Source organism: Apus apus, chromosome 6 (genome assembly GCF_020740795.1).
Source record: "Apus apus isolate bApuApu2 chromosome 6, bApuApu2.pri.cur, whole genome shotgun sequence".
In the NCBI taxonomy this organism is placed as follows: Eukaryota; Metazoa; Chordata; class Aves; order Apodiformes; family Apodidae; genus Apus; species Apus apus.
In genome coordinates this window covers 20,839,618-20,865,810 of record NC_067287.1, presented here as the reverse complement: position 1 = coordinate 20,865,810, position 26,193 = coordinate 20,839,618, and the positions used below count along the sequence as shown (strand labels likewise).

Genomic DNA, 26,193 nt, shown 5'->3' with positions numbered 1-26,193 from the left:
TTCTTTTTGTTTAAAAAAATTCAGTCAGCAGACCATGCAACCCAGTATGTTTTAGATAGTTGGCTTGCCTGTAGTGAGATAAGCCTCACAGAAAACATACAAAATTAACTGCTCTTCTGACACCCAGTACACAGCATGTATACTAATTTAATGGTCACTTTGGTTTGAAAAAAGTTTACAATTTCTGTGGAATTTATTATTAGCATCTTACCAACTTATGTACCACTTAGAGAAACGCAAGTGCTACTAATTTTAATTTTCACAGCAGGAATCAAATTTTACAGCTTTTTCCTTGATGAAAGGTGCACATTGGCAGTTTGCTTTATATATTTGCAATCAGAAAACACTGCCTTGAAATCTGAAGAAGAAAGAGTTCTCTCAGTCATAATTTACAATGTAATTCCTTAGGAATGCCCCAGTCCTGTTTTGCCTTGGAAACTACTACTCCCTGAAGAGCAAAAATCTCTAAAAGCTAAATATAAAAAAGAAAAATACTTTATCTTTTATCATGTTCCTATCTTTATCGTGAACTCAGAGATACCTCTTTTTGCCCTTTTTGGTTGGAGTTTTGGAGCTGAGAGTGCTTCTCAGCACTGCTGATGTCTGCTCTGCCTGATGGGCCATGAAGACAGAGAGCCCAGAAGAAACTAGCTGAAACTTAAGAAAATGCTACTCCTTTCTCCATCTTATGCAAAGACCTCACCACATCTGTACCTGTTTTGTGCCCTGCAAAGCCCTGCTCTGTTTGTACAAGCAAAAAAAGAAGAGACAGTTTGCTTTGACAATATGTTCACGCCAAAGGTTCAGGGGGTGATGTAGTTAATTTTGAGATTTGCCAGTAAATACTACAGAAATAAGAACCAAGTCTTTCACTTCAGCTTGGGCTGGCTACATGCATGCAGTGGCACAGGTTGCTAAGGAGACTGGCTGCTACCTTTTGCATTAGCTGTAAATTCATCACAATTTCATGTCCAGCCATACTGCTGTAGGACGGAAAAATACTACACAGAGAAACACACAACACGATGGTAGCTGTCAACACTGATTGTTCTGAGAGTCACACTGGGATGGGGTGAGGTGGGAGGAAATTCACTGGTCTGGCAAAGACAGCATATAAACAAATCAGTCACACTAACTGGAGGGAATTTAGTGAAGCCAGTGATTAGGTATTCCATGTGACTTATCACTTCTACAGAAACACAAAACTTCAGAGATACAAAAGATGATTCACAACCTGACAAAAAGATCTTATATTTGAGGATATTATTCTACTTGTTCTGAAATAAATGCAAAGAGATTTCTTTGAACTTCAGTAAGCCCATAAGTATATCACTGGTGGATTTAAATGAGGGAAAACAGGTAATACAGAGAACTAGCTCTTGTTTGTATAGTGGTCATACTTACCCGTGGGTACAGGGAAATATATACATATGTTTAGGTGAGGCAAAATACATCAAACCCTCTTAAGTTTACCCAGAATTACTAGAAGTGAATTTTCAATCTGCCTCAGTATATACAGCACACGTACAAAATACAGCTGCAAGCACACAACACCAAGAATAGTAATACACATGTGCTACCTGGAGACGACTGCTACACAATTAGCACTGGTGACCCACCCACAGCAGGGAGTCGGGAGTTAAAAAGGCTGATGCTCCTGAAGAAAAGCAGTGCTGTACTCAGCTGACGTAGCTAACTAAGCAGCTTATGAGGTGTGTGAGCACAATGCTGAAAAGCACTGCGTACGTAAAATGAATGTTGCACAAAATTGTTGCCCTTGCTGCAAGGAGAACAAAATTGCTAGCTATGCAAGTCAAATGAAATAAACCAAGTGAACTTCTGTGCCCCACCTGACTCTGTGAAACCCAACTTAATTTATCTACACAGGATATATGATGTTAAATATTCTTCCAAGTCCTATGATCTGAAAAATTGAAAAAAGTCTTTCAAGATAGCATTTAGCAGCACTGGAGACACTGAATTACCAAAGTGATAGCTATCTATCTCTACCCCTCTCTCACTTCCTCTTTCCCTTCCTCCCTTCTTCCTTCCCTTTTTCTCCTCAAGCACATTCACATAATTTAAAAAAGAGCAAATATTTTACTGAAATTGTTTCCAAAGTCCCCCATTTTCATATATGGACTTCAGTTCCTTATGTATTATCATTACACAAATTTTTCCATGGTGTCTCAGAAAATTACTATGTTGCTAGAAATGTTAACAAAATTTTTTAAAAATGTATTTTAAATAATTATTATGAGCAATTATCACAACTAACATTGATTAATTGAAAATTAATTATGTGTCAACATAATTAATTTTAACAGCTGTGAGTAAACATTTTTTATTTTAATTCACCCAAGTGAAATACTCATGAGACCTTTAGACTGCTCTGGCAGCAGGCTACACTTGTAGGGAAACATAATACCTTTTATTAGACCCAATGATAGAGTAAGGGAAAACAGACAAGCTTTCAAACACAAATGTATTTTGCTTTACACCACAAGACCACCACAGATTTAACACTGCTAATGCTAATGTCATTGACATATTCTTTTTCTGACCCACAGATTTATTCCTGAGCAGTAAGGATATACACTACACACCTCACACAGATTTGTAAATAGTGTTTCACCAAGAAACTGAAAACTCTGAGGCAACTCCAGCCTCGTAATTAAACATATTTCATGTACCAATCTCAGTGTGGGACACTATGGTACTGAAATGCTTCTCTCTCTATTTTTTGTTTTGTTTTTCAAATCTTCAAACACCCTATATGAAAATTTTACAATCTCTTCATAGCTGCTGTTTAGGTTAGAACAAAGGAGAAGCATCTGCAATCCTTCCACATCCCTTCACAAGATTATGGCCATGTTACTGAGGTTATTGGGAAGGTTTCCTGGGTTTCCCTCCAGCTGCCATTTCCTTTTCAACCCACTCCTGCCATGCTAGCCCATAAGGGGGTCAGCTATCACAGAGACAAAGAAGGAGGTGATGCAGTCTGACAGGCCCTACTGCCTTGCTTGTGTGCCATGTCCTTTAAAAGATTCCAATGCATTTTTCTGAATTCCACTGCTTTCCTTCTGGATTTCAAGCAACTTCAGAGTTACTCCTTACTACTGCAGCTTGTTAAACTTTGGGTTTGAGAGCCAGAGAAAATTAAGAAAGCAGGGACAGAAAAAAAACCAACAAGGCAGAAACTGCCATTTCTTTTATTTATTTATTCAATTCCTAAAGACCTGTCCTCCCAAAAAGATAACTTTGTTTAAATCATGCCAGTCAACTCTCAGAAGGTGCTATCTCAGTCACAGGCATTTTAATCATAGACTTTTATCTATATCCTTTTTATACTAAGTGGTGGAGTCCTACAGTTCATTATTAATCAGCATTTACAAAATTCCATGCTTAGTTGGCATTTAGAGTGTAGTGAAAATGCATGCATCAGAAGAGCTAATTTTAGCTAATAAGTAATTAAAATGAAGAGACCTAGAGGTATTAAAAGGATGCTGACCTTGAATCCCATAATGTTAGCAAAGAGCGGGCAAATAAGCTAGGCTGAAGTGTGACATAATGAGAATATATTCAATAGTTTTGGGGGAATGTATCACTATACTTGTGTAGAGTTAATTAAAAACATAGGCACAGGTTAGTGATGGGGTTATCTTTTCTATGCAGTTTTTTCCAGTTCTGCATTTAGCTACATATGAAATGTATTTACTTTTTAATGGATTTTGGGGTACATTTTTCATGTCTCCTACAATAGAGAGTTAAGTAAGAGAAATCAGTCCAAATCTACTGAAAGAAAGACATTTTTTTGACCAAATTCTAAGGTCTGAATACAGCCCTTACTGTACTGAATATTGACTTCAGTGGAGATGTTGCTGTGAGTCTTCGCAAAATTAGATTTTTCCCTGTATATATATTTCAACTACATTAATACAAATTACTTTTTGGGGTGCTTTTTTTACCAGGTAGGTTGATTTTTGTTTTGATTGCACAGAGACACAGCTTTGTACTGAAACAAAGAAAATACTATGCATTGTTTCAGGATTAGACTTACTGCACACACATATGATCAGATTTCAAGTTTTAAAAAGACAAAGTAACACTACAAAAAAATATAATTTAAAGCAATTGCCTATTGTTCTAACACTTTAGAAATTTGATGCTCAGATGTACTGAATTTTATCCCAGGGTATGTTTGTAAATGTGAAACTACTAACTCAGTTAAACAGCAATGACTGATTTTCAGTGAGTCTACTGTAAAGCTGCTCTCAAACTGACTCATCCTTGCCAAGTTCCTCTGTTGCTTCCCCATAGCCTAGTTTTCCTCTGTATTTTCGATTTTCAGCAAAATTTTTGTTAATCACATCCTCTGCTCGAAACAAATGCCCAAGGACAAATCAAAAAGATTTGTTGCTGCTAAACAACTCTCATAGTCACCAGAAAAGAAGAGCCCTCTAAGATGCCTGAGTCACTCAAAATGGTTAAGCTGCTGCTTTTTGTGCTGACTAGTAAGAATACAAAGCTATACAGAACACCTTATGCCACCCTCAATTACTGCAATTTTCCTACGAACTTTTGCTATTGCAAGTACTCTGCCATATAATCCCTTCGATACATTTTGCAAACTTCATCTTAAAATACGATGGCTTTCTTCATTATACAGACTGTTCCTGATCCAGGCTGATCCAGCATATTTGTCTCCTGCTTATATCCAGTTATTCCTATCTGTCAGCCTGAATATTCTTGAAATATCCTTCTCTGGGTTTTATTTTCCCGAGGTTTACCCTGGAAAATATTCCCTGTCAGCTTAATTTCACAAGGTTCATTTCTCTGAAACACTTCTGTAGTCTACTCCTCCAAGGCATTCCTCCTGTCCATTTATTTTATGGTATTTTGGGGTTTGACTGATTCTATCCTATGTCAAAACCTCTAGGAAGCAAGATTTCTCCACCGTTAAGTGCTTTTCTAATTTTTAATGATCTCACCACAGCCTCTTCTAGAAAACACTGCTCCTAATAAACTGTTACCCAAGCAAAGTTTTTCAGGTTATTGGAGTCCTAATCACCTTGCACCTAAAAATTAGGCTGCACATTTTTTAAATACCAGAAAGATCCACCCCAGAAATAAGGCAAATTGCACCTTGCGCGTCGGTTGAACTGTAGTGACCTGAGAATAAGTATTATGCAACTTGTCATTTAAAAGCCATTTCACCAACAGCATCACAGGTCTCTGAGAATCTTACAGCTGTTTTGCAGATTGGTACACTGGTGAAACCTGATGGGCATAGCCCACATCAGCATGCAAATACGACATGAGTAACTATGCTTATGGTACCAAGTTGGTTATGTTGACAACTTTCTTCTAAGCAGGAAGCATTCCAAGTTACTTCTGTTCCTGCTTTGATGTGCTATGCCCACAGCATACCTTGGTTACATGTGTGCTGTATTTTCAGGTCAAATTTTTTTCAGATCAAAATCTCTGCATATTTCTTTGTCTTTTTAACTCAAGAATGAATATTTTTAAGTAGGATGGGAAAATAAATTTTGTATGATTACTGCATTTGATGGCAATTATTCAAGCAAAACAGTACTGTAAAAATAACTCCTAATAATCTGAGTTCAAAATACTTCACAATATGCCCATTATTGTCTAGAGGAGTATTTTATACAGATTTCAGAATGTCTTCAACCAAGGTGATTCCATAAATACTGCTTGCACAGTGGTTTCTAAAGTGTCTTGTGTCTCCTTTGTGACGTAAACTGGTTGTTATGGAGATGGCAAAATATCAACCATTCTTTGTCAGACTGTGCAAGATCAATTTTTAATACATTACAGCAGCTCCTTTTCTCTGTTCAGCCATAATCAGCCTTCCTTAGCAACAAAAACAGATGTACAAAAAGTACAAAATGTTCTAACACAAATGTTTGCATGATATTTGTAACTGTTTAACATACAGATATAGACCTGTATGCATCTGTTACAGATGAAAATTCCGTCCCAAATTCCCCCAAGTTCAAAAAAGTCTAATGGCCTTCAACAGAAATCAGGCTACTAAGGTTTAACAACTTACAAATAAATAGACCACTTCTTTTCATTCTCAAGTTTTTACATTTCATTATTATATTTTTGTTTCTTTTTTTATTTCTTAAAGTGGGGAGGGCAAAGACTAATATCTTTCACCCCAAATTTAAGGAAAGTACCTAAGGGACTTCTGTTCAATAATGTGCCAAAACTTGCTAGAGCTTTGTGAAATAGAAGAAAAAGAGGTATGCCTGGGGACTAGTATGCAAAAATTGGTCTAAGACACTTGGCTAGGCTGCCTGTAGTTTATTTTTCTCCATTTTTGATCTATGCTAGTCACGTGCCTAAGCATGCAGTGTGTGTCCCCAGTCTATGATTAATGGTAAAGAACACACAGCTGAGGCAGGGTTTTGTAGAGTCCCATAGCAAGACAAGAATGTGGGAATCTCTCCTACCACTTCGTAAGACACACAGATAAGCATACCAAAACATATAGTGTCTGATTGGAAATTCATACAGTTTTCAGGGACAGTTATTTGCAGATTATCTGTACTTTTATGAAAATAATGAACATTAGAAATCCATTTTGTATATTCTGATAGAATACTCATTTTACTGACAGGGGTCTAAATGCAAAGTAGTAACACAGCAATAAGGAAGGGAAGAAAATACACCCTTTTCTCCTACCATGTCGAATTGGCAACAAAGTGTGCACTACAATAAATGGAGAGAACTCAGACAGGAACATTTGCCTACCTCAGGTGCCATCCAAAAGGGTGTTCCCACCGAGGTGTTTCTACGTAGCCGTGTGCTGGTGAGCTGGGCTGAAACACCTGTAATTAAACAGATGCAAAATCTTGGCTTCAAATGAATTCTTACATTTCAAGTCAGTTTCTTCAAGTATCTGGAAAACAAACCCCAAACCTAGAAGTACAGCTGCAGAACATCTGGTCAAAGTAGGTGCAGCATTTGTTCAGAATTCTTTGTTTGATTAACTTAAGCTTGCTGTTTTCTCTCACAGTTGCTGCCAGAATTTTTGTGAATGACACTCAGTTTGAAACATTATCATTCAAACTCAGTAATTCAATTGGCACCTATCACAGATTTCTTTCTGCTGCTTTCATTACTATAAACAGGTACTATTTGAATTACAACTTTAAATCTTCTGTTTCTGAAATTTATTCCCTGAATATCGATGGCAGAAAAATACTTCATTAGAGTACTTGCAGAGACTCAAATTCAACAAAATGTTTATGTACTTGCTTAAATCTTTCCCTGTTGAGAAAATCACAGAAGCTCAAGCTCACAGTGCAGCTTATACTCAGGGAGTTATGCACACAGTTAAAACAAAGCCTTTGCTTCAGTGCTTTGCTGACTGGGGCTGGACTACTGAAGCACAGCTGAAAAAAGGAAGGAAGGAAGAATTAGAGTGAAATCAAACATCAGCAAATTCAAATGAATTTTCACAGCAAATTTTCTGTGCTTTGGTCAACATAAAATTGAATTGTAGAGTTTATGATCATTCCAATAAGCTGACACAAAACCAAAACTGATTTAAAAAATATTTTACCTTAACATGGTTTAAAAAAAAACCACAGTGGTCTGCTCCTGTGGCATTACCCAGAGACAAAAAGAGGCAGAAACACATATAGTACATGTTGCCAGATGCAATCAAATAAGAAAGTGGAACTCATAATTTGTAAGTTAAATAATTTGATTGCTGACTCTAAGATTCAACTCTGTGCTTATTTATTTATTTATTTAGTGTGACTGCAAGCCTTCAGTGATTTCCTGAGTACCACTGCGAAACAGTTAAAGACAAGGACCTACAGTAAGCCTCTGCGCACTTAACTCATCTCTCTTGAGCTCGCTTAATTTGTAGCTGCTAACTACGGACACTCCAAAACAACGCAGAATACCAAAGGGCTGAGAGATGGAGGCAGTGGGACAGACTGAGTGAGCATGAGCATAAATGAAAGAAATTGTAGGCATTTTGAACTAACTTACACTGTGACCAACATTTATACAAATATATCATGCTGTCAAGAGCAGCTGAGAGAAGAAATGTGTGTTATGTTGAAAAGGCAAGCTGTAAAGTCATGAAATAAAGGCCAAAAAACCCACCTCAATTAATGATATCTGTGTAATTCTCTCGGTAACCTAATATATCTCTGTATGTGCAACCTTTAATATGAAGTAACTTTTTATTCTTCAATATTCTGTCTCATTCTATGGATAAAATGGATAGTATTCACTGAATGTCTTTAATAATTTTTTATCCCCATCGATCTGGGTTCTAGTTACTTATTTAGTATAAGCAATACTACACTAAATGTGAAATTATTTTTTTCCTTTTGAAATGTTTCCTTCCCTCCTCATAAAACAATAAATCTCCTTAACACTCCTGCAAAATGGGAGAGGAATATTAGTTCCAGGGATTAACCTAAAAATATTCAAAGCATCCACTGGTTTTGGGTGCTTAATCTGAGATCTTTCAATTTTCAGGCACTTCACATGCCTGAAATAGAGCTGTAACAGATCTCAGCTGCAGTTGAAGAACATTTAGCTCTTCTGCAAAGGAGGACAGGATGTTTCAAACTGGCTGTTGGGAAAACGAGGAACAGAGTGGCCACTCTAAGAAGTTTCATGCAAGTGACCCTCCAACATCACAGAGATATATAGTGAAAAATTCAAGTAGCTCAGGAAGAGAAGTGACTAGCAGTTCAAGCAGTTGAATGGCATTTAACTGGAGACTATTCTTGCTTCTGCCAGTGCTGCAATTTTCTAGTGCTACTGTTGTAACCTAAAACATAAAAAACCTACGAAACCTATATGTGGAATCAGGAGACACACATGGGACACCAGAAAGTTTGGGATTCTGTTTCCTTGAAAAACAACTTGGAGTTGTAGCACATTGATCTGCCTTTGGAAGCCAGAGCTTCAATCTGAGCTGCTGCTGCAGCTAAGGCTTTTGTGTCTGATAACAAATATTCTGCTTTGGGGAGAAAAGCCAACTTTTCTCAGAATGGAGTAGTTATAAACAAAGATCATACTGCCAAAATTCCTCCAAATAAGAAGGGATCTTCCTCCCTTGTACTAGGTTACGGACCCACTCCAAGTTTTCTTCAGGTCATATATATTCCCTAGTACTATTTTAATTGCTGCCTTATCATTCAACATAATGACTTTCTGTCCATAGAAGATTCTAGAATGTATGCTGTTTCCCAGCTTACTTTAGCATCTTCAGCAGATTTTTATGTTAAATTTGTAATGCCATGACATTTTCTTTCTACTGCATAAATTTAATATTTTTTAATTTTTAAAAAGAATTTACTATTTGCAGGATTTTTGGCACACCATTTTACACTACTCTCATTTTGTGAATGCTTGTCTTTATCTTCATACACTGCTAAGCAAACATCTGTTATTCACACAATACTATCCTCAGTTACGATGACCTTATCTATGATCTGGTTTTGTTAATAAATAATATTACTAATAATCTGTTTCTGATACCTTTAATAAAATCTTCCATTCCACTGCATACATACCTGAGGGACTGCAGCATGTTCAAATTTTTCTAAGTGAATATTTAAAGGGGAAAAAAAAAATGCTGAACTGAGTTAAAATCTATGGCCAAGAGCCTTTCTATCTATCTATCTGTCTGTCTGTCTGTCTGTTTGCCCATCCGTCCTGTTCCTTATCACAGTAATAATCACAAATTAAATGGATGTTGGGTTTTGGACCCAAGGGACCATTTTACCTTCTGCTCAGAGGGGAAAAGATACGCTTAAGGCTAGAAAAAATAATTTCAGAGAGAAGAATGTTTCCTTTTCAAATGCAAAAGATAAGACTATCTAAATTTTAATTAGGAGGACAAGTGCCCTGAAACTGACATTCCTTCTGAAATGTAGAAGAGCTTTGTACATAAAATGGTACCTTCAGAATGATTTTTCGTTATTAAAATAATATGTTCAAGCTTTTCAGTTTAAAGTCTGTTTTTTTGTCAGAATTTTCATTTTTGCTGTATCAAGTTCCTTCTCCATTTTTCCTTCTTAAATTAATTGAGAATATCCTACTGAAAAAGTCTCTCATTGTGTCATTTTGCCTTCCCACGGGAAAGTAAACAGATGCCCTTGGCTAAACTGCACGTATCAGGAAAACAAATGGGAAGTGGTCATTACCAAAGTCAACGAGCTTGACTCCACCTTCTGTTGTCAGGAGAATGTTGTTCCCTTTCACATCCCGATGAATGATCCGGTTATTGTGTAAATGCTGAAGGCCCTATATACCAGCAGTAACAAAAATAAGTTTACTCTCTTATTTAAAAACGATTAGCTTACTATTAGGGAATGTAATTAAGAAAATCTGCACATACTCTATAAAAACATCTGTCCACTGGATTACATGCTTGATACAACCCCTGCTGCTTTTAACAGCCTGCATGATATTATCAACATTACCATATTTTACAAATGGAAAATGTATGTATGAGATGAGTAAACTGCACCCTCTGCTGTCATTACAAGCTCAGTGAACATCCTTACCAAGAGAGCACCATATAAAATGTATGAGATTATAGCTTCATCCAACCGTTGGCCACACTTCAGCAAGCCTTTGACAAGCTCTGTGACAGAACCTCCATTGCACAGCTGTGAAGGGGAGAGTTGCAAAGGGGAGAAAAAGCAAGACAAGTCCTCGGTTACTAAATATACTTATTTAGGCTGTGAACACCTACCATGCAAAACTGCATTATAACACAAGTTTGGGAACAACTAGATTTTTACCCAGCAATTATTTATGTTCCCATCTGAGAACATATTTTATTAGAAATGTTAGTAATAAATCACAGCAGCCTAGGGGGGAAAGGAAAGTGAAAACCAAAGATCATAAAGTATACTTTATAAAATGAACTGAAAGTCAAAATATTATGAACAGGAGTGTATTCTGTTTTTTAAAAGCATCCATAAGTCAAATATACATTTTTTGCGTATTTTCACAATAATATGTGCTATGTCTTATGGGAAACTGTGTTTTCTCAAAGAAAAGGCCAGACAGAAAAGATTGATGCTGTTGATAACTGGAAGGCAACAAATTACTATAATTTTAAACTTTCACTCCATCAATGCTCCTGCTGGCAGGCAATATAAAGTAGACAGAAGCTGTATCTCTGTACTCAGATCTGATGGCATGTGCTGCCAACAACCAAGACTAAATATTCTGATCCAGAAAAGCATCTTCTTGCAAGTGTTTCCCATTAATGGAATGCCATACATAAAAAGAGGAGGAAAGTAAAATCAGAAATATGTTTTGTAAATATGTTTTCAGCCACACATTAGTTTACTGTCCATGCCCCGTTATTCTCCTCTTTATCATCTTTCTCAGTTTTTTTCTTCAATATTCACAAATATTCAACAAGCAAAGAAATAACTTACGGGAAAATTGATTACCTTTCTTTGAATTCTATCCTCTACACCTGTTTTTATAGCCAGCATCCTTACCAATATTTCTGGCACACAGAAATCACATGCATTTCAACACAAGTTCATTTTATGTTAATCAGTATCAAGTTTAAAACACTACAGTGTAAATTAGAACAGTATGAAAACAGAATTTATACCAACTCTCTAATTTTACATCTCTCAAATAACTTGTATCAACTGTGTATCAGTTCAATCTCTAATTTCTGTGATATGTTGCTATTTTCCTTAATTTATTATTAACTTCCCATTGCATCAAAAAATTTCACTAGACTAAAGGTTTAGTTCACGGAAAGGACCAGATCACATGATAAACAAGACAGCCTTTATGTAAATAAGTTCCTGAAGCAAAATGTCATCAATGAAAACATGGAAGCATTCAGCTCATTATCAATCATCAAATGTCTTTACAGGAGAAGTTAATTTCATGGAAGTGCAATTTTTTTCTTTCTATGCTTACCCATTTGCTGACAAGCCACTAAGTCAAAGATTTTTGTTCACTGCTTTCACTGAACCACATGTTCTACTAAGACAGGCTGTACTACACTTATTTCTAGCCTGCAAATAAAATACAGAAAACAATGTACTCACTTAACCCCCCCCCCACACACACACACACAAAACCCACCAAAAAAACCCCACAAAAAACCCAAACAAAAACAAAAACACACCAAAAAAAACTCCCAACAAGCTGGTTGCGACTGAAAAATTATACAGACTGACAGCTGTTGGGTTGTGCATGTTAAATGAATGTCCCGACTTTGAAAACGCATGTATCCCAGGAACACTACCGCAGCTGTCAGTACCACTGTTCTTGACAGACAGCAAAGATCTGCGACCAAATGAACTTGTAAACTTCATTACCACTTTGTACCTAATGGTAATACTTTAGAAAGAGGACTGATGCACATTTAGATGGAAAAGTAGGGAAGCTTGCTTCACAGTTGTCTGTGCTACACAAAGTGCTTATTTCCAAAACTCCTTCTGTAGTAAATTGCATCATCATAAAAACATTTCAGGTGTCCACTTTTGCTACCCTTTCTCATTCTTGGCATTTAAGACCTCAAGTCAGGTCTTGCTCATAGTGAGTAAACATGGTAAAATTGTGCATAAAGGAAAAAGAAAATCCACCTTTTTATTACAAATCTTGGAAGTCACACATCCAATCAATATATTTAATGAAAAACTCAGGGATTGAAATCTGAGCACCTTCTATATTCCATTTACTGAAAAAGTGTCATTAAATTATAACATAAAAAGTAACTGCAATGCAAATGTAAATTTGCATGTAAATTCCAAGGCAAGATATAGTTTGCCTTGTGTGGTAAATTTGTCTGTAGAAGAAAAACACAATTTTTTTTAACATCAAATTTCTTTAAGGCACTTGATGATCACAAAAAAACACCTGAAATTAACATACTTAATTGATAAGGTGTTTACAAACACCTAACTCTCTCAAATTCTACATTCAGTTTTGTTACATAGAGTATGGTATGATTTTGCTTTACAAAATTTTGTTATATGGAATAATACCATGTGATACATCTGTCGGATACACTACACTTGTATCAAAAAAGAAAACACATGGGAAACCATGCCCAAACTCAATACAAAGCCAGTAGGAATACAGTAAAGAGCAACACCAAAATAAAAATACTAAAGTTCTTTTTAACAGTTACTGGAATTTAAGATGAAACACATCCAAAGGTTTGCATTCAAGCTATGTAATTCTGTAGTACACAGAAGTTAGATGTATCATTGGGATTCCACAACTTAAAGAGGAAATTAAGATTCCCTACTCTAATTCCAGTTCTCATTTAAAAACAGGGAGTGGAATTTCTAAAGTGATTACTAGTTTAAAAGTGAATGCTAACTTTTACCTGTCTTGTTGTAACAAAAGAGAAATGTTTGAATGGTTTGTTATGGCTCATCAATCTGTGCAAAGCTCAGCCTAGAAGACACCTAGAAGAAATCGTCATCTTGCAACAATCTTTGGCAGTGACTTAACTGGCAACAAGTCCACCAAAAGACATTTGTCATTGTAAGAACACTCACTGCTACAGAACAAGAAAAGTTTATAGAAGGCATTTCTGTTGCTAGATTTTCATCAGCAATCAGCCTCTAGTCTTAAATTACCATAAAACAGACTTGCCCATTACATTTCTCTGATCATTTTTACAGCAGGCAGCATGTTTGTTCACTGTCCTCCATGTTACTACTTCATCATCTTTTGCATTCCCCTCAAGTGCTTGAGCTGTCCAGAAGTTTAAATAAATGTCTTCTCTAATGTTCCCTCCAACATGAAAAAAATCAAGCTGTTTTTACACAAAACATTCTTATCAAAATTATTTGCTTGCTTTGCAGGCAGAATATAGCAACTGAAACAGAAATAAAACACAAGGACATTCAATTTTAAACAAACTTTATGTATGGGTGTGATTTTCAAACAGTAGACTACCACATCATTTATCACCAGTCCTTTGATTAATGGCCCCAATCAGAGAATCATGAATATCTGTGACTCTACTAGCAATAAGAAACAGAAATGCAACAACATTTGCTAGTTAAGATGTAATGTTATCAAAATGTTTTTACCTCAAGTACTAGCCAGAGCTGTCCTCCCACATATTGATCTGCTTTGTAAAACATTCCATAAAACCTAACAACATTAGGATGATTGGGAAGAAACTGCAAAATATTATATTCTGCTTCAATTTCTTCATCTATATCCTAAATAAAAAACACAAACACACAGAACATATAAACACAGTCTGTACAAAACAAGAACAAACTCTCATGGATTAAAAGATCCCTTCTTTAATTAGTTTGTACTTTTCAACAGTTTTACTTCAATGTCGTGGAAAGTACTCAAACAGTACTGTAAATTTAATCGACACCAAATCATGGCACTTTTGCTTTTTCTACATACAAAAATGTAAAGTCTGTGAAAAGCAAGTAGTTGCTCTTCAAAGATTCTTCAAGTGCATAACATACCTAATCAGAAACTAAAAACTGAACATGAACCTTTGATTCATTCTTTTTTCTATGGTCATTAGATGAGCCCAAACAGGGAACTATTTCACGGAACCTTGAAGAGGACATCAGTTAAAAATAAAGACACCCTTATGAGGAAAAGACATAGATCAGAAACAATTAAAGTTAGAGACAAAACAAAACCCACAGAATAAGCAACTAAGTATTTGTTAATGAAGTAATTCTGTGACAATTACAAAATTCTGTGTAATATCAGCACACAGGCCACAACAAAGAGCTGTACTTTAGCACTGAATCTTCCCTTGTTTTGCATTTTGCTAAAAATAATTCAATCTTATTTACCTTCTTTAGATTTATATAAGAGAAAACCAAGACGAATTTCAGTAGTGATCAGACAGAAACATAAATTTTTAATAAATATTTTAGCCACGATTAAACTCCAGCTTGATCCAACCTGACCAGCTGCCAACTAAATCTTCTATTGAAAAGTAGGCCTTGGATCTCAAGGGAAGCTAAGCATATAATACCCATTAAAATGGAGCTGGCACGGAACTACCTCTGACAAGTTCGACTGTGCTCTTCTGGTTTTATCTTAACTATTGTCTCACGTTATCCACTTATAAAAGTTAACTATAAAACATCCTAAAGTTCACAGTACTTCTGTGATGGGAAAAGTAACTCTTTTAGGGAGTACACAGAACAAAATATGAATGATAAGGTTAACAGCATCTTGTACTTTCCCTGCTATAGCGGGTGTCTGAGAAGAATGACTCTGTGCCTTCTTATCATTTGCATGCTCCAAGCACAGATATCTAAATTTGTACCAGAACTACATAGACCTAAAAAAGAAACTAGGCAAATGCCATTTTAAAATAACATACAAAATGACAAAATTGTAAGTTGTAGCTTTCAGGTTCTGATATCAAGCTTCTTTTGTCAGTGCATTCTGCATAATTATTCCTTTCAGGATGCTTTCAATATCTTAGACATTTGATTTACATTTCAACTCTGAGAATTCTTTTAAATGAACAATGAACAGTTTAATAATTTTTACTTACACTGATAGGATCCAGAATCTTTACTGCTGCCAGACTCCCATCTTTCTTATTGGCAACCTTATAGACTTTACCGTAAGTGCCCTTCCCAATAGTCTCTATAATTTCCCAGGTATCGGAGGGATCGGCTAGTGATTCTAGTCCAATCATACTGGAATTATATTGAAACAATCCATACAATGGCTTCCTGGAAAACAAAGCAGATAGACATACAGTGCAAACCCCTAAGTAACTCTGTAGTCAAGAAGGTATCTTATGATAAACAAATTAAATATTGTCCCAACTAAAGAAGAAATACAGGTTACCGAAGTCAGGTTAGAAGAAGTATAACCTTTTTTTAAACAATGAAAGCTTAAAACTGTATTTGCACCAAAGGCAGTGCCAAATAATGTACTAAATTGCTTCAGTCTCTTGAACAAAAAAAAGCAAAGGAAAGAAGGGAAAGAAGGGGAATAAAAAGGCTAGAGTAAATGCCATTTATCTGCTGTAGGTCAATAAGTTATTAGGACAGTTTGTCACTCCTTGGATCCAATACAGCATGCCACAAATAAAGAAGAGTATTCTGAACACATACAGTTAGCACCTCAATAGAGAGGCAAGTCAGGTGAAAGACTTCTCTGAAATCAGTAAAAAGACTGTACTACATGCACTCAAGACAGCAGCTCCTGATAAGACAACCTTAACAACAAGGTTTGCTTGCAGGGTGGAGAATGGTGGTAAATACAAACATACATTGCCATCTCAGGTTAAAAAGATGTTGAACATTTCTGACTTTAATGCTTTAGGAGAAATGCTACAGATGTGCATGTGCAAAGAAACAGAGAAGAACAGACTGTATACAAGTAAGAAAATAGAAAAAAGGCAGGAAAAATAAAAAGAGATATTTATTTCACTATCACTGTAACAACTATCCTAATGTACAGATTGTCCAGAAAGTGATCCATGGCACTCTTTGTACGAATGTAGATTTTGTATTATGCCTCTCTGAAAGCAGCTCTTTTTCCTTAGAACAATCTAGTGTCATCATCTGCTTTTTTTTCTGGTTAGCAAGTTAGCCATTAAAGTGTTATATTTGAATTTCTTTATAGCTAAGCATTTCTTCATACCAGAAGACAATGCCGACAAAATAAAAACTAAGACAAAATTGTTACAGATGTATTCCTTCTGGAGGACTGAAGAAAAATTCTAGTGAATGAACATTTCTGTTCATGGTGGTCACATAGCAACATTTACAGGTAGCATGTTTATGCATTACATGGAATAAGATTTGCCAAACATGCACCATTAACATATTCTTCTTAAACCAAAAAAGTCTCTTCTTGAATTCAAGGCATACATATCTAAATGAGTCTGCCATCAGTGAAAGTGCCCATTGCACAGAACACAGGAACCTTCATGACATTTCTATGATAGATGTTAATGTCTTACAGTACAAAAAAAAAAAAATAGTATCTGCTATTATCTTCAATATTGTAAAATCTAGATTATTTTTCTGAATACAAATTGTAAACATTAAAGGAAAAAAGCTAAAGTTGCAAAGTGTATTTGTGCTTTTCTTTTTCTATTTTCTGATTTACTGAGCTTCAGAAAATAAAATTGCCCTGTTTTAACAAGGTGTCCTGGTTTGAGCCAGGATGAAGCCAATTTCCCTTTTACTGATTTTTTTTCCTTCAGTAAGCTTTCCTTTAACTAGCAGCAAAGTGTTTCAGCTAGGACTGATAACAAATGCTGGAATGTTTTTGTTACTGCTGGGACTCCAAGGTCACATCTTTGCTCTGCTGGCTCAGACACTACCAGGAGATCTATAAGCCCCCTGTAGGAGGCTGAATTAGACAGACAGCAAAATTGGCCAGAGATAATCCATTCGATATATCTATGTAAGCTCAGAGGAAGGTCAGAGATCACAGCAGACAAGTTCCTTCCTGCTTCTTCTTCCCTTCTCTTCCATCCATGGATGGCGTACAGAGAGGACTCTGTCCATCCATCATCATTGACCCCCAGGCTCGAACTCTCCTGACCCTCATCACTCTACCCTCTCTCCAGCAGCTCCAGGACTTTTCAGACTGTTCACAGCTAAGGAGAGTGCCGTGGGAGTTGCTGCGGGTGGGGGCAGGCAAAAGGGGTTTGCACATTCCTGAATACATTTGTATATAATTGTATATATTTTCTTTTATCGTTAGTGTTTAATTAAAGCTGTGTAGTTTAGTTTTCAATCCAGAAAAGTCTTTCTCTCATTCTCCCTCTCCTTCCCTACATGGGTGGGAGGGGGATCAAGATCCTGAGTCAATCCTGAGTCAAACTGTGACACAAGGGCTGCCATTTATTTTTTATTTCTACAGTGAAAAGTTACAAATGAATGCAACCACTTTTACAATCCCATATGCAGTAGACCTTAACACTAAAAAGCTGAAGCTGAAATTTCTTTAGGCAGAACTTTGTCCTTTCACACTCCCCCACCTCCACTCCTCCCACCTCTCTGGGCTTCGATATTATGTACAAGGAGTGACTTCTAGCTGTGAAACACTTAGCAATGCCCTCCCCAGAGGGAGCCACAACCTATTAGAGACCTACTGATTACAAGTATTTCATTATTTCTGCCACCAGCTGGAGAAGACTTCTCAGTGGTTAAATCTGTTCCACACAGGCAAGCAAAATAGCTCACACCAGATGCTGAAAAACTACTTTGGCAATTAACTCTACTGGATGGTGAACATCTTACACCAAGTTCTTTGGGACTGCATACACGCTATTTGACCATATGCCATCAACAAACACACAGCAGTCTACCAAATTCTCTTTTGCATGCTTAGGAAGAGATAGAATGCAAAGCTAAAGTACTGACAACTTGATGGAGTCTGGTCAAACTGCTTTTAGGCTAAAACAGGAGAAAACAGCATGAAAGGTAGAGATAGTATACTAACTTAAATCTTGTAAAAGCTGAGCAACCAAGACAAACAATAGGGTAAGACAGTAACTTCTCAACAGGCTTCAGCCATTGACAGGGTTTCTTTCATTTATCCATGAAAAGAGAATTTTCCATCAACAAAGTAAATTTATGGGTTTCTCAGTATTTTTTGCTTTTATTTTAAAAACCTTATCAGTCAGAACAAATTAAGTCAGACCAGGAATGACAGACTAACTTAGACGGGGCAGTCAAGCAAATCTGCAAATAACTTTTACCTACATGTAAGGAAAATATTTCTCTGTAAGATCAACACTAGAATCAATAATCACCTATCAACCCTTAACAGTATCCCTAAGGCTAACAGGCTACAAGCATTGATATAGAAAATAATGTAATAAAAATACAGGTTACAGACAGTGCAGAAGTAATTTCCCCCCTGTGAACTACAGCCTTCTACTTGTATTCAATGGCTCTAAACATCCCCAAAATAGCATTTGGAAAATTAAATGGTGTTCTAGAAGTTCTACTGCAATCTTCACCTATGTTGTGAAAACAAAACAAAAAATTAAAACCCTACACAGTGTAACTACATGCAATTTTTTTTTTATAATATAACTACTTCTGGAATAAAATCAACAACTTTTTCTTGCAAAATTATCACAGATCTCTTTCTCAGAAATTGTAGGGACAAGAAGGACTTCTAAGCAAGAAAAGCAGTGCTAGGAATAGATCTATAATTACTATTCTATTTTCAGTACTGCCTTAATCAACTTCTACACAACAGTGATTTGCCTATTGCCTTCCAACACACTCCCTTTTTTGACTCACAGTATAATGGGACAGCCGTAGAAGTTTTGAAACTATTAAGAGCCTCACACCATACTGACAATGGCCATGGTACACAGTACTAGACAGTTCTGAATTCTAATATAGCTGGTAGGGACGTAACAGCAATACTAGTGAAACAAAATTGAACATAAAGTTCCCATATGAACAATTCATGCACAGGGCTAATTTTTGCAATGTTTTGTTTGTCTAACCCCTGACTCATGCTCTTCTGGCATCTACAAGTACCGTGGAGGAAGAGTATCATATTCAAAATGAAGGTATTTAACTATTTGTGAAATTTGAGCTCAATATTGCTTCCATACTAAACGAATAACTCCTAGAAGAATTCAGAAGGCAAAGTTAACACTATCAGCAATGACTTCACTGTGTCATGACAGCCCCTATTCTACTGGCTAGTAATGGCCACACCAACCAGCTACCCAGGAAGCAATTGTTAGAGGAATTAATGAACCACTGAAAGGCACAAGAAAATCAATAGTCAGAACAGCTTCCTCTGCAGGCCTCCTCCTCTGTTTTCACTGGCTAGGTTAAAACAAAGAGGATGTCAATATCTTGAAATTAGGCATACAAAAGAATCCATCAAAACACCATCCTGTAACTGTTATCCATTGGTCTGAGAAAAAGAGACTGCAGAATGTGATGTGCATAGTTCTCTGGGGGATAAAGGTCAGCGGTGGAAAGAGATGAAGAAGAAGGATAAAAGAATGTTCAAAATCTGTTATTGATGCTATACAACTTACAAACAAAAAGAACCATATTTTAACTAATCACATTGTTTCACTAGGTCAACATAAAGGAAAAAAGGACAATTGGAATAGAACTACTATTATCTATAGATGAAAGGTGGATCCCTGAAAACACTCCTCCTAAATTCAGTTAATTCACAGAACAAGTACCTGTTGAATATACAAACCACAAAACTGCCTCTGCAGGTTTTCAAAATAGAGATGGAGAGGATGTAACTGGGAAACATGTTCTCCCTTTCCACATACTCCAACTTAAGCCCTTTTAACTTTTTACTAATTGTGCTCACATACACTCTCTGCTTGAAGTCCTTTAAGTTCAGGAAGATCATTGTAACTTTCTTTCCTTCTGCTTCTTTTATACAGAACTAGATAATCTAAGCTTTTAGACTTGTAATATCAGCCACAGGCCAGAGCAGTGATAACCAGTGGCAACTAATTGTGTTCAGGTGCTAGTTCTGAGGAAAACATTGTGGATGTTTGCTTTGTTGTCTATGCTTCCAGTTCATCACAGCATGAAACGCAAGCCCATTCCTAGAATCAACTATAATAAACAGCCCACAGAAGAGCTACTGGCATCATGGTAAAGAAATCTAAATGTCAACACCTCCTCCAGAAATAAATAGAAAAAAAACTTTATTTTTTAACACTATCAAATGCTAAAAATTTCACACAACTACTCCTAAAACAGTTCTGAATGACAAGCATTTTTAAGATTATAATCTTAATTCACATTCTTGAATCAAATCTGTTTGAGTCTAAACCAGAAAACTCTCTATTAGTATCCTGGGGAATGCATGGTAGGTAAGATGTATGTACCTAGTCCAGACAATCCAGTTGCATGTTTTCATTTAGATTCATTGCATCATAATCTGCTGCATTACAAATTTTTATAAGTGAACTCTTACTGCACTCTCATATTTGTGAGTAATGAATTATGAGTAAACCTTTGTCCAATAATGATGGGTCATTTCTGTATTGTTCATTCAAATCAAGCAGAATATTACTCTGGGTGAGCAAATACATCCTCATGATCAGTCAGTTTCATAAGCAAACAGATCTAGAATGTGTGTAGGCAAAGGTAAAGTACAGCTTGGTCAGTGACCATCTCCCTGCAACCCAAACGCTCATCTTACCGGGTATGCATTTTCAGTCTTTTCTGAAGGTTTATGTCAGATTAGGAGGTACTGCTGATACCGTTACTGGCTCATAAAGAAGTTATTTTACTCCAGAACTACTTAGCATCTCATCCTGTGACTCCCAAGCAAGTGTCACAATACTCTTGATAAATTTCTGTCTCCCATGGCATCCAGGTAACACTACTGGCAAGTTGGGTTCTTCATAACTGCCTCTACTCAAAAATCAGCTTTCTCCTGCTTCCCAGGAATTCATTATGAAGTTGCTTCTCTCTTATCACAGACACATGACTTCATGTCATCTGCTGTCTAAAACAGTCATACCACTTTGCTTCACCTCAAGACATTTTCTATTTGAATGGGACTTGCAAACAGTCTTAGCCTTAAAGAGATCTGCTTAGCATACACAGAATGGGGCCATGCACTTTGACTTTAATTAAACACTATCTCAACCTACTGCACAACCAAGAACAGAATAAGCAACCATTGGGGTTTTCTAGAGTAGGAAGGTCTGAAGGATGAGAGCAAACTCATGTCACTCTACTTTTTTTGATAAAAATAATCACTAGCACTTCAAGTTCACTAGTGCTTTAATTTTTCTATCTAATCTTCATTGATGTCAACAGTATCATAACAGTAAGAAAATTTCTTGCTATTGAAATAACTCAATCCCACTCATTTTCATAGGATTTCATAGATACACCGTGCTTCATTCTGGTCTAACAAAGCTGAATTGCTGTAATTGAATATGCACAAAAGCTGAAATGTACCTTGAGTGAAAAGATTCATAAACAGTAATTCACAAAACTAAGAAAGCCACTAAGCAACCTGCTTCACGAGCAGTGAAACTAATTAACCTGATAAATTGTCATCTTTTTAATTTCCATCATCTTAATTATCATTCTTTGTTTCCTCTGATACCCCAAAAGACAACATCTGCTGTAGCTAAATTTGAATTAATAGCACATGGGTGGAACAACCAAAACAGAATGTCTCAAGGACAAAAGTAAACCTGTACACCCCTCAGAGGGCACACTGTGTATGGTTCATTCCTCTAGCCTGACAGATTTTTATGAAAACTGTAGGAACTTACTTATTTGAGGAATTTCAACTTGTCTGTCAAACCTGCATGCAATCTTGCATTTTCTCACAAAACTTCAGGACTGTTTCATTGAAGTTCAACATAAATAACCAAGGAACAGTATCAACAAGGAAGTTAAGAAAAAAAATAATCAAGAAAAGGAATAAATTATTGCATAATTTTCAGAGGTGATTAGCAAAGCAAACCTGCACTTCCCACTAACATGGAAGAAATGTATTTTTCTACAGTAATGGAAAAATTATATTTCCAAGGTTTCCAGAAGGTACTGTGCACTTCAGAAAACTTATAATGTAAGCTGAGACCAATCGAGAAAATTATATTCAGTGGTAAAGGCTGAATGCTTTGCTGAGATTCAAATTATTGCAAAAAAAACCAACTTCCTCCACATGGTAAATCAACTGTTTTTTCAGAGTTATCTTATCCTGTGAGGTAAAGGGTACTTTGCTAATAACATAAAAATCAATAGAAACTTCTAGTGAAATTTTGAGTATCACTGAAAATAAAGCTCCACTTCATTCATGAGGACCTACATTTCATTTGTTTGACCGCTAATTAATCTGTTCTGCATCTACAATTTTGAAGACCAAATGTTGAATAAAATTATATATCTAGTCAGTTACCATGATATAGTTCATAATTATTACATTATAAACGTAACAATGAAATCCAGAAAGACCAACAAAATTTTAAGAAGAAATTATAATTCCAGACCAGAATCAAACACCTGAGAGCCAGTTACGATCAACAACTCAAAAAGGAAGTTCAGATCTACAGCATTTCTATTGCAAAAAATGCTATTTATGTTAGCTAGCTAAATACCATTCCAGCAAGCAAAATACATTAAAGCAGTTACAAATGACTAACAGCTAACACATCAGTTTCACCGCAGGCTGGGAACTCAGCACTAAAATGACGTTCATAATCCCATGAGCCCATTCTGTTATAAACTGCAGGCGGCAAATCAAATGACTACGAGCTACAGTCCCCATGTGTGAAAAATCAGTAACTGAGACAGTTTCCTCCGCCTCCTTTGGCAGCAGTTTAACAGGGCAAAAAAAAAAGCATGTGTTAAGTGTTAAAATGGACATATGAAAGGGTATAACAGAATGATGAAACTTAGACCAAAACCAGGCTCTTCAGTCTAATCAGAAAAGCTTGCTATGCATTGTGTACAGATGAGGAAAAAGAAATCTAAGACAGATAGATGTAGGAAAAATCTGCTAAGAAAATAACTGCATACTTACATTAGCGACCTAATTTCTGAAACCAGCTTATCTTATATTAGACTTTTTCCCACTAAGGATATTAGCATTCTTCAGGACTCAAATAGCTTCCTCACAGGAACACTTGTATTGGCCAGTGCTGCACAGAACTGCATTCTGCATGCCAGTTCCCATGCCCAGTACTAGACAGACAACACAGTGTGTGCTAGCTTAAGAAGCTGTCATGAAGGGTACAGACAAACTGGTTCAATCCTAGCAGCTTCACTTCATTAATACAAAAGATAATTGTGACACTAATTGATCCTGAGCCCAATCTATTTATCAAGTCTTTTACATGCAGGAGCTGAAGAATTAATGCCACTTAGTCATTCACAGAGAGTGAGCAAAAACCGCTTAATTTTTTGAAGGAATCTTCGTATTGTTTCACAATATATCTTGTTTGTATAATGTAGTCAATCATAATTCATCACTATATTTCTCCAGTATTACTTTTACAGTAGTTTTATTCTAATGAGGATTTTTAATAAGAACAGATGTTCTCCTTTATCCATAAGAAAAAAAATAATAAACTGTTAACTGTGGTACAAAGAATATTTCTTAGTGCTCACAACTACTGCTTAAGATGAAGTATTTTCATCAGTGAGCTAGTTGTTATGCATTACCAGCATGTGTGCAGTAGTCTAGCATGACACCAATTTGCATAATTTCTCGTCTCTAACAGGCTTCAAAAATAATAATAGGCATAAAAGAAAGAATCCATTAATTTTATACTTCCATCAGCTGCTATCTTCATGGAGCAGTTATCAAAAGAAGCCTTAAAGAATTAAGTTTAATAAATTATAAATGCATTATTTGAGTTATGCTATCTGGGCCTGTAACCGTCGAAGTTGAGTTCAGTAACAAAGGCCAAGGCAAATCCACAAGAAATTGGCTTGACATCTTCCCAGCTGAAAAGACTGACAGAATGTGGCAGGAAAATGCCAATGTTCACTTCTGATCACAGCTAATTATTGAACATGAAAAACACTTAATGATTTAGGGGTACAGATAGGTAAAGGAAAAAGCAGACAGTGACACACATAGAAGCTCCTCTGAGCTGTTACACCTGTACATGTTATTTAATAATGCCTTAATTTGCTGAGAGGAAAAAAAACAACTTTGTTTTTGCTGATTTGAACCCAACAAAGATCTTACCATTTTTTAGCATTTAAGGCAAGCAGAAAGATTAATGTGTTAGCAAGTTCTGATGGGAAGCCAGATTCAGAAAAATAAAATAAAGTGGAAAATAGCTTTTCACAGTGTAACATAATAACTGACAGACCTCTCCTTATTGTCACGACTTAAGCATTTGTATATTCTGACTTGCATAAGAAACAATATTGCTGCGGTTCTTTGATTCTCTCAGATATTAATCTGGTTAAAAGTCTGGCTTTGTAACTTGGACCTTGGTACACTTTATAGTGTGATACATGGTCATGAATAAGAAAGATCTGATTTGTGAAGATGCTTGAAAGCCTGCACAATTTACATACAGGTCTAATATTCACTAATGCAAAAAGACTTCACTGAAGTACTCGGCTGTTCCATAGAGGATAAAGGTACAAACACCTCAGGAAGCAAATGAGATGCTGATATGGACACAAGCAAAAATTCTCAGAGCTTGTTCCTGCCAGGCATTTCAGAGTGAGTAGCAATAATCAATTTCAATTCGTACTGATTCAGCATATTTGAGGGAAAGTAACACCTCCAAGAGCTGTGATCTTGAACAGAGAACAATTTCATAACAACGTCCATGAACTTTCAGAATAGAATTTAAACACAGAATAAAGTAACAAACTGGCCTCTTTTCCCAGATAAACTCTTGGGCTGCTGCAGCTGCTCCTGAAGTAAGTTGAGAGAATGACTGAACTTAATTCACAAAGAGAAAACACGACAAGCAAGGGTGCTGTACCATGCACTGGGTACAGTAATTATGACCTGGAATAACCGGTCTTTAGCAGTTCATTAGTAGCTTTTCAGTTTTCTTTTACAGTTCAGTTTATGGAACAGCTCTGTGTTCAATACCATGGGATTTCAGAACTTGAAATAGAAAAGCATTTTGTGATAACATTCAACAAACAAAAAAAAAAAGAGAAAGAATAGATTATATACTTGTGTGTTACCACAAGCAGCACTGAGCTGAGAAATCAGCTACAGCTTTCACCATAAAAGTAAGTAAATTAGATTGTACACAAAATATGAAGCAGGATCTACAGCACTGTTTGCATCAGGTTTTAAACAAAGCTTTAATATACAGACATTATGTTCTATCACATCATACAGCAATGAGTCATTTTTCATCAGTGAGAATACCCTCTGGAAATAACCTTAGTTCCTACCTCTCTGTTAAGGCAGGGAGTAACTATTAAAAGAGCACAGCATGAAGCAGAATAAAAGCATGACAAAAAAAAAAAAACCAACAACTGGCATTATCCATTCAGGAAAGAGAATTTTATATGGTATGAGTGACAGGATTCTACTGTCTTATTTTAGGATACTTCTTAACTAGATAGCAATATAAAGAGAGCTTACATTTCAAATACAATCCTAGGAGTTAGGAGAACTCAAGAGATACTCTGGACTGTAACTCACTTCCTGTACTGCAGAAATCACATTTTATACATGCAAGTCTCCACTGAG

The 26,193-nt window shown here is 36.2% G+C and overlaps 1 protein-coding gene across 2 annotated transcripts in view; it reads right to left on the bottom strand.

Moving 5' to 3' along the window:
• The window catches only part of MYO3B (myosin IIIB), a 168,065-nt gene extending 144,510 nt beyond the window's left edge, over positions 1 to 23,555 (bottom strand). For both annotated transcript variants that reach the window (XM_051624089.1, XM_051624088.1), the window contains exons 1-6: positions 23,536 to 23,555; positions 15,560 to 15,743; positions 14,103 to 14,237; positions 10,575 to 10,679; positions 10,212 to 10,311; positions 6,784 to 6,860 (exon numbers count right to left, since the gene is read on the bottom strand). In XM_051624089.1, the coding sequence (XP_051480049.1) occupies positions 6,784 to 6,860; positions 10,212 to 10,311; positions 10,575 to 10,679; positions 14,103 to 14,237; positions 15,560 to 15,743; positions 23,536 to 23,537 (603 nt within the window). In that variant the 5' untranslated portion in view covers positions 23,538 to 23,555. The remainder of the gene's footprint in view (positions 1 to 6,783; positions 6,861 to 10,211; positions 10,312 to 10,574; positions 10,680 to 14,102; positions 14,238 to 15,559; positions 15,744 to 23,535) is intronic.
• Positions 23,556 to 26,193: the final 2,638 nt, after the last annotated feature.